The following is an 8,963-nucleotide window of genomic DNA, read 5'->3' as shown; positions in this document are numbered from 1 at the left end:
CATTACACATGGTGTGCTGTTAAAGTCCCACAGAAGACAAGTGAAAAAAATTACAAAGCTGCTGAGAACTTTCTCTGGGGGCTGGTTTAGCACAGTGGACTAAACAGCTGGCTTGTAATCCAAAACAATGCCAGCAGCGCGGGTTCAAGTCCTGTGCCAGCCTCCCGTACCAATTCCCAAACAGGCGCCAGAATGTGATGACTAGGGGCTTTTCACATTAACTTCATTGATGCCTACTTGTGACAATAAGTGATTATTATTATTAATAACAATGTCAAACACCTTGAAAAAGTTTTACATTTGTTAATGAGGTTTAATGGTACAGTAAGGGAAGACTGTGGCGTAGTGGTATTGTCACTGAACTAGTAATCCAGAGACTCAGCGTAATTTTCTGGGGACCTGGGATGGGTCGCACCTCAGCAGGTGGTTAAATTTGAATTCAATAAAAATCTAGAAATAAAAGTCTAAAACGGTGACCATAAAAACACATTTGGTTCACTAATGTCCTTTCGGGAAGGGAATCTGCCGTCCTATATGTGACTCCAGACCCGCATCAATGTGGCTGACTCTGAAATGCCACTTGGATGTCGATAAGGCCTAACCAGCGATGTCCATATCCAATAAATACAAAAGGTCAGAAATTGTGTTAAACACTGGACCTGAAAAAATAATCTTAAATTCATGAAACTCAAATGTTTCCAGTATGATAAAAATTCTGTAGTTTTGTGTGAAATAATGAAATTTACTTTTAAAAGTTTATTGGTGATATTTCAACTTCTAAAGCCTGCCTGTACTGCACCACTGAACTCATCATCAACTGAGCTCTGATGGTTCTGCGATTTTTTATATGCTTTTAACCAATTCCAGATGCCCCAGAAATTTTTATTTCCAATCCCAGTTTCAATCCTATTTTCCTTAAAAATCTGATTTTCTCAGTTTCCCTTTTAATTTTAATTTCCCTTTTCAATGAGGGTCTTTCTCAAAAAAATAAAGCTTTTACCACTGATTCCATCACAGGATAAAGTGATTGTTAGAAATTGCTGCCTTTTTTTGTATGCCCACATTTGACTGCACACCTGTCTATAATGAAAAATTAGAATTTAATTGTCAGATTGCATGTTAACATTTCAAACAATTAAATATCAAAGAAAACAGAATAAACAAGAAAGACAGTTTCCTTCTTTAAAACCAGGAAATGTTGAGGCTAGTTTCTGGTTCCCTGCAAATTGTAATAAAAAAGTGCCTTACAAACTTCTGCATTGTAGACCACATGGAGCCAAGCACTGAAATTTGGTTCTGCATGATCTATGCCTAACTTGCAACAGTCAATGTGCCCAGAGGAAGGCCAGAGGTGGTGTGGAAATTCCCCCAAGCACCAGCAACAATATGAACTGCCAGTTCTGTGGATATCCAAGCCCTTCCACTATTGGACTCTTCAGTCATGTGAAGATCCATGGAAAATTATGAAATGAGTAGGCATTTCATGATTTGTTTTTAAAATTCAATTTATGGGATGTGGGCATCGCTGGCAAGGTCAGCATTTATTGCCATTTCCGAGTTGCCCTTAAGGTGGTGGTGAGTTCGGATCCTGGCCCTGGGTCACTGTCCGTGTGGAGTTTGCACATTCACCCTGTGTTTGCGTGGGTTTCACCCCAACCCAAAAATGTGCAGGTTAGGTGGATTGGCCACGCTAAATTGCCCCTTAATTGGAAAAAAAAATTGGGTACTCTTAAAAAAAAAGATGGTGGTGAACTGCCTTCTTAAACTGTTGCAATAGGGGCTGGTTTAGCTCACTGAGCTAAATCGCTGGCTTTTAAAGCAGACCAAGCAGGCCAGCAGCACGGTTCAATTCCCGTACCAGCCTCCCCGGACAGGCGCCGGAATATGGCGACTAGGGGCTTTTCACAGCAACTTCATTGAAGCCTACTCGTGACAATAAACGATTTTCATTTTCATTTTTCATTTTCAATTCCTGAGGTGTAGGTACACCCATAGTGTGGTTAGGGAGGGCATTCCAGAATTCTGACCCAGTGACAGTGACATATTTCCAGGATGGTGAATGACTCAGAGGGGAACGTCCAGGTGGTGGGTGTTCCTAGGTATCTGCTGCTCTTGTCCTTCTAGATCAGGGTTTATCCAAGTGCGGGTCAAGACCCACGGGTGAGTTGGGGATGAATCTCGGAAGAGTCGTGGAGCGATCAATCACAGCGTTCCTATCGCGGGAGAAATGCCCAATGGCCGCTACTGGCATTTGTATTGAGAATGGCAGCTGCTGCTGCCTTTTAAATAAGAAGGAAATTAGGCTGTGAGCAGTATTTCAGCCATAAGCGGCAGCAGTGAGCAGTTCACGGGTTCTGCATCTATTCTTGACATCAAGCCCTCTGTGTACATGCTCTTGATGCCAAATCATGGAGGAGAGCTTCCATTTTCTAGCTGCTAGCAAGCAAGTCAAGATGAACCATTTTCTTCCAAGTAAGATACAGCCAGAGGCTCAAATTGGCAGTGTACCTACTGGCCAGGATCTCACAACTGAAATCTCCTGGAGAGAGCTGATCTGGAGAGTCCAGGGCAGGACAGCGCAGTGCTAGTCTTATCTATATACAGAGCTGTAGGGCCTCTGGTTAACAGCCTACAAAGAAGAAACGGAACTCGGGAACAAAGTAGTATAAAGTTGATTTCTTGAGGTATGATTTTGTCAGTTGTGCCAATGCAAATAAGGATGCAAAGCCCATGTGTTATATGCATTTACTGATAAATGAGAGAAGTTTCAGATTTTGAAAGAGAAGTGGTGGTGAAAAATTCCTTTTGAGGTTGAGACCCCAGAATCAGTTATTAACTTACAGTTGATTCCAAATGAAAAGTCTACGCTGCTGCATCTGACCTGTGGTAGCACATTAAATAACACCAATAGCCCACGAGGCTGTTGGCATTCTGGAGTAGCAATTCATAGAATCATAGAATCCCTGCAGTGCAGAAGGAGACCATTCGGCCCATCGAGTCTGCACCAGTCCTTGGAAAGAGCACCCTACTTAAGCCCACGTCTCCACCCTATCCCCATAACCCTACCTAACCTTTTGGACACTGAGAGGCAATCCCAGGATTATCCAGTGTTGAGTAAAACAAACATTTTGTTGCTATTGCTCTTCAATATGACCTACATGTGCTTGGTTAGATTTTACATTTTCACAAAGATGAAGATGGCACAAGAGAACTGGTTGAATTCTGCACCTGATATGTGCATTGCCCTCTCCTCCTATCGGTTGTGTCCCAGCGTATACTGCATGAAAGGATGTCCCGAAGTGTGGTACATTGACGAGACCATGCAGACGCTGCAACAACGGATGAACGAACATCACGTGACAATCGGCAGGAAGGAATGTTCCCTTCCAGTCGGAGAACACTTCAGAAATCAAGGGCATTCAGCCTCTGATCTCCGGGTAAGCGTTCTCCAAGGCCTTCAGGATGTGTGACAACGCAGAATCGCCGAACAGAAACTTATAGCCAAGTTCCGCACACATCAGTACGGCCTCAATCGGGACCTTGGATTCATGTCGCATTACATTCACCCCCCACCATCCGGCCTGGACTTGCGAAATCCTACCAAATGTCCTGGCTTGAGACAATTCACACCTCTTTAACCTGGGATTACCCCACCCTCTGGATCTGTAAAGACTTAATTACCTGCAAATGCTCGCATTCAAAGCATTGGCATGCATCTTTGACTTTGTCTATATGTATGTTTCTGGAATCTACCTCTTCATTCACCTGAGGAAGGGGCAGGGCTGCGAAAGCTAGTGATTTGAAACACACCTGTTGGACTTTAATCTGGTGTTGTAAGGCTTCTTACTGTGCTCACCCCAGTCCAACACCAGCATCTCCACATCACTGTTCCAGATGGTAGTGGTTGTGGGTTTGGAAGGTGCTGCCCAAGGAATTTGGTCAGTTCCTGCAGTGCACCTTGTAGATGGCACACATGGCTGCCACAGTTCGTCCATGGTGGAGGGATTGAATGCTTGTGAAAGGGGGAGCATGGTGTTAAGCTTCTTGAATGTTGTTGGAGCTGCACTCATTCAGGCAACCTGAGAGTATTAAATCACACTCCTGACCTGTGCCTTGTAGATGATTTGTCAGGCTTTGGGGGGGGGGGGGGGGGGCGGTGAGTTACTTGCTGTAAGATTCTTCCCCTTTGACCTACACTGGTAGGCACAGTATTCATATTCCTGTAACATATAAGCATCAGCGGCAACAAACCTCCCTGCACACATTATGGTGAGTTCACTTTGAACATAACAGCCAATAAGAGCCAACAGCTCTCCAACAGAACTTCCAGCACTGAAATCCAATGTTGGGGACAACTCCAGAGCCTTGACTCCTCTAGGTCTGGGTTCCAGTGTTTGACCAATGAATTGATTTTTAGGGTGGAGTTTATATGTGTCTCTGTGTTCCAGAGCGTGTTGATTTCAGTCCCACTGTGGAAACACGTGGCGCTGTTGAGACTAAGGCAGACAAGCGCCTTCTCTCTTTCTCCCACTGCGTGACTCATTCGCAGGTTATTTATAGCCTTCTGGTCGGGGATTCAGTTCGAGCTTTCGGGAACAGTAGTGAGGATGGAGACGCTAGACCGCTGGAAGATCTGTTTGTATCTTTTTGTTACAGTGCTCAGCTCTTCTCTTGGTAGGAACGGCCGCTATTAATGTTTGTCGGTGCATTTGTTTTGAGCAAACTCGTCATTTGTATATTGCATGTGTACAGTATTTGTGGGGTTTACCCCCCCCCCCCCCCAACCTTTTCACAATGTAATTATCTTCAGATGTCGACTTCGGTTCGTTCAGCACACGGTGGTTCAATCTTCGCGAGATTAATGCGGACGAGCCTTTTCCTTTGTAATTAAAGAACAGTTTCTTGCTGCTACTTTGTAAGGAACGTTTTTCCCAGTTTTTGGCAGGGTTCAGCAATACTTGTATCTGCCAGCGACATATTTTTTCGCCCAGTAAAATGCATAACACTTCTTTGCACACACCTTTAAGCAATGGGTTCAACTGTAACACTTTCAAGGAGTTGTGCGGGGATCGGGTGCAAAGATTCCCAGTAACGTGCAGGCATTCGTCGGACTCCGGAAACCTTTTAGCATTTAGCTTTACGTCTCAATTGCTTTGGCGTTTGGAAATTTGACTTCGTTAAAGGTCACATTGCGTTTAATTTGTTGTAGGTGAGGAAGTTGGACGTGATTGCGACCTCCCATTGGCCAGAACTGACCCTTTGCAACGCTGTAACTAGCACTGTTCTATAATCAGTTGTTTCTATTTCAAGATAGCTGGGTATGAGAACTCCTTGCACAAGCAAACTTTTCCCTTTTTTGGAGGGAGGGAGGGGGCTGATGTCCCAATCATTGGGCATATTTGGCAAGTTTTGTTTTCGATTTGGCAGGATCATGATCTATCTAGACTGAGAATGCTTTTAAGTTTGGGGCAACAGTCTAAAATACTGAGTCTGGCTTCTTTCATGCTGCAGTGGCCTTTATTCTCTTGAACGTTTAATTTTCTTAATCGAAAGAAGCACAATTGGTGATTTCATTGAGTACCCAGCACAGAATCTGTAACATTTTAAAATGGTTTTATCATGCAAGGGGGGGGGGGGGGGGGGGGGGGGAATCAATTTAAACTCTTAACTTCTTGCTGCAGGGAGTTTTGAAGAGCAACACAGATCAGACACCTTAGCATTTACTGTCAGAGCAAATACAGATGCAGTCGATTTACCAGTCAAGGTATCTATCAGAAGTAGTAAATGACTTGTGACCGGGTAAACTTGGGTTTTTTTTTAGTGTTAATTGTTGAAGGAAGCGAATTGGCTAACATCCCCTGACACTTCAGCCTTAAATTTCTGAACTGAGCAGAGTAACTTTTTTGTTTATTAAATAGTACATCCTAAAATACTTGTACACGTGGATGGTGAGAAATAACAGAATGATGTAAATATTTTTTAAAAAAGTTTACTGGAATGATTGTTTAAGATTTCCTATGTGCAGTGTCCTTGAAAGCACTGCAGTATTTGTACAGTGATACAATCAGTCACATGGGAATGTCATTCCATTACTGACAGGTTCTCCCTGTATGAGCAGAGTAAAAATGGAATGGAGTGGGAAAATTGTGCCTCCTACTTTTGTCAGTGATGATATTTTACTGCCGTGTCCCAAGATAGTAGTGTTTCAAGCTTTTAAAAAATTTAAATAAAGCTTTTACCGTTGAATTCTGAAGTAATACACACAGAATCCAACCCAACAATGCACTGTTAATGACCAATCCAAGCCAAAAGGATTAGTTTTAAACTGGTTATTTGTATGTGATCTGTGTACTTGGAACTGTAGGGTTCTTGCTTGGGAATTGGCTGGGGAGCAGCTAATGCAGACATCAATATGCAACTGTGCATTTAAGAATAAACAATCCAATTCCATAATGGTGCTTTTAATATTGGGACAGTGCTTTCTAAATAATGATGCAGCTCTGTGTTCCAGTACAGCTACAACGCTGACATCTACCAAACACGGTAGAAAATTGCCCAAGTATGTCTCTTCTGGAAGAAGGACAATTCCAATCCAGCCAATTACTGCCCAATCAGCCTACTCGCGTCAGTAAAGTGATGGGAGAGGTAATTGACAATTGCTATCAAGGAATATGGACCAAAAGCTTTCTCATTGATGCTCAGTTTGCGTTCTGCCAGACCACTTGACTTGCTCTCGTCTCATTTCGCCCTTGGCTCAAACATGGACAAAATTGTAGAAGTGATTAAGAGCAACTGCCTTTTGCACTATGGTAGCATTGAGTTTGGCATCAAGGACCCTGAGTAAAGTGGAAATTGGGTGAAAACTCTCCACTGACTGGAGTTGCATATAGTACGAATTAAAGATTTTTGTGGCTATAAGATATAGTCCAGGCGTCATAGTTATCTTTATAAAACCTTAAGATCACCGTTTGTGTTCTGTGTACGGTTTTGTGCTCCACATCACAGGAAGGATGTTAAAGAAATTCTGAGCCTACAGTGTAGAAGATTCACTCTGATTGTTACCCAGCATGAGGAAATATAGATATGAAGAAATATTTGTATGGAGCTGTTTTGTTAGAGAAAAGACCATTGTGATTTGATATTTTTTAAACATAGGAATGAATTAGCAAAGTAGATTGAAACAGACCAGTGATTGGGTAAGTGGTCTAAACCAAAAGGAAATGAATGTAAAAGATTTCTGACAAAGTGCAAGGGAAATTTTCTGCAAAAATTGAGGCTGTGGTTTGCACTACCAGGATCAGTGATTGAAGCAGAGATCACGTCAACATTCGGAATGTTGGTTGTTGAAGATAAAGGGTTTAGGAACAGGGTAGGCACATGGGATTAAGATCACTGGTCCTGTGAAGGTTAAGCACAATTGCAGATGAGGCATAACGGGTGGGATTCTCCAATCCCGCGGCAGAGTGACCACGCCGTCGTAAATGCCATCGCGTTTTACGATGGCATGAACGGGCTGCTGCCAGGACTAATTATGGCCCCTACAGGGGGCCAGCATGGCGCTGGAGTGGTTCGCGCTGGTGTGAACTGTGCGCCGTGGGATCCGCACAAGCGCAATGGCGCTGGCGCCAATGCGTGCATGCGCTGGCGCCAATGCGTGCATGTGCAGTGGCCTCCTTCAACGCGCCGGCCCCGACACAACATGGCGCAGGACTACAGGGGCCGCCGCGTAGGAAAGGAGGCCGCCAGCCAGAGAGGTCGGCCCGCCGATCGGTGAGCCCCAATCACGGGCCAGGCCACATTGGAGGCCCCCCCTGGGTCGCACCCCCCCCCCCCCCCCCCCCCCCCACACACACACACACACACACACACACACACACACAGGCCGCCCACCTGACCCTTCCATGCCGAGTTCCCGCCGGCTGGGAGAAGATTACAACGGCGCCGGCGGGACTCAGTTTTTTTTTTCCATGGCCGCTCAGCCCATCCGGACCGGAGAATCGGCGGGCTGGCCGCGTAGAGCGACCGGCACCACACCAGCGCCAATGCCGGCGTCGGGGCAGCATGGCCTGGTCACTGGGATTCTCCGGCCCGGCCCAGGGCTGGGAGAATCCCGCCCAATGTTTGTCAATTCTATATAAGTCTAATCCGTCTACTTCTACCTCCAACATATTGCCTACTATCTCCATTGCTGGTTCACTTGACAACTACTGGGGCAACCATTCATGCCTTTTCATTTCCATATCTGACTCCAGTATCTTCCAAAGGCAAAATACTGTGGATTCCCAAAATCTGAAGTAAAAACAAACTGCTGGAAATAGACAGCAGATCAAGGCAGCTTCTGTGGGGAGTGGAGCAGAATTAAAATTTCGGGTCTGTGACCTTTCATCAGAATCGGGAAAAGTTGGGTGTCCTAATTTCAATTCCTTCCATGCCAGACTCCCAGGTTCTGCTCTAAAGTGACTGTAGAATATCCAGAGATTTGCTGCCTCCCATATTCTGACTTGCACAAAACCCCACTCGCCTGTTTTTTTTTGCGAGCAGGTGCTCGCATTCCGGGGCATCTCTGACTGTGTCTATATAAACATTTCTGGAACAAGCCTTTCCATTCACCTGAAGAAGGAGCCGTGCTCCGAAAGCTCGTGTTTGAAACAAACCTGTTGGACTTTAACCTGGTGTTGTAAGACTTCTTACTGTGCTCACCCCAGTCCAACGCCGGCATCTCCACATCCTGTTTTTTTTTGTCTTTGTCATATGTCACCTGTTGCAGACTTCACAATCCTTGCTCTTAGCTGCAAATCTCTCTACAGCCTTATTCCTTCCTCTGTACCACCTTATCTATTCATAAAATGTTAGTCTACAAATATGTTTCTTATTTCCATAAACTCTACCCATGGTGCCACATTCTTTCTGGGGAACACTTCCCCACGACTTTGTTTCATTTCTTCTCAGCATTAACTTGGGCG

At 44.7% G+C, this 8,963-nt stretch overlaps 1 protein-coding gene across 1 annotated transcript in view; it reads left to right on the top strand.

Moving 5' to 3' along the window:
- Positions 1–4,465: 4,465 nt before the first annotated feature.
- Positions 4,466–8,963, top strand: part of LOC119964532 (mucin-22-like) — a 94,589-nt gene continuing 90,091 nt past the window's right edge. Inside the window, exon 1 of the mRNA XM_038794155.1 lies at positions 4,466–4,674. Within this exon, the coding sequence (XP_038650083.1) occupies positions 4,608–4,674 (67 nt within the window). The 5' untranslated portion in view covers positions 4,466–4,607. The remainder of the gene's footprint in view (positions 4,675–8,963) is intronic.

The sequence above is a fragment of the Scyliorhinus canicula genome, chromosome 4 (assembly GCF_902713615.1).
Source record: "Scyliorhinus canicula chromosome 4, sScyCan1.1, whole genome shotgun sequence".
Taxonomy (NCBI): domain Eukaryota; kingdom Metazoa; phylum Chordata; class Chondrichthyes; order Carcharhiniformes; family Scyliorhinidae; genus Scyliorhinus; species Scyliorhinus canicula.
Note: the sequence above shows the minus strand (reverse complement) of the source record. Positions and strands in the feature narration are given on the sequence as shown.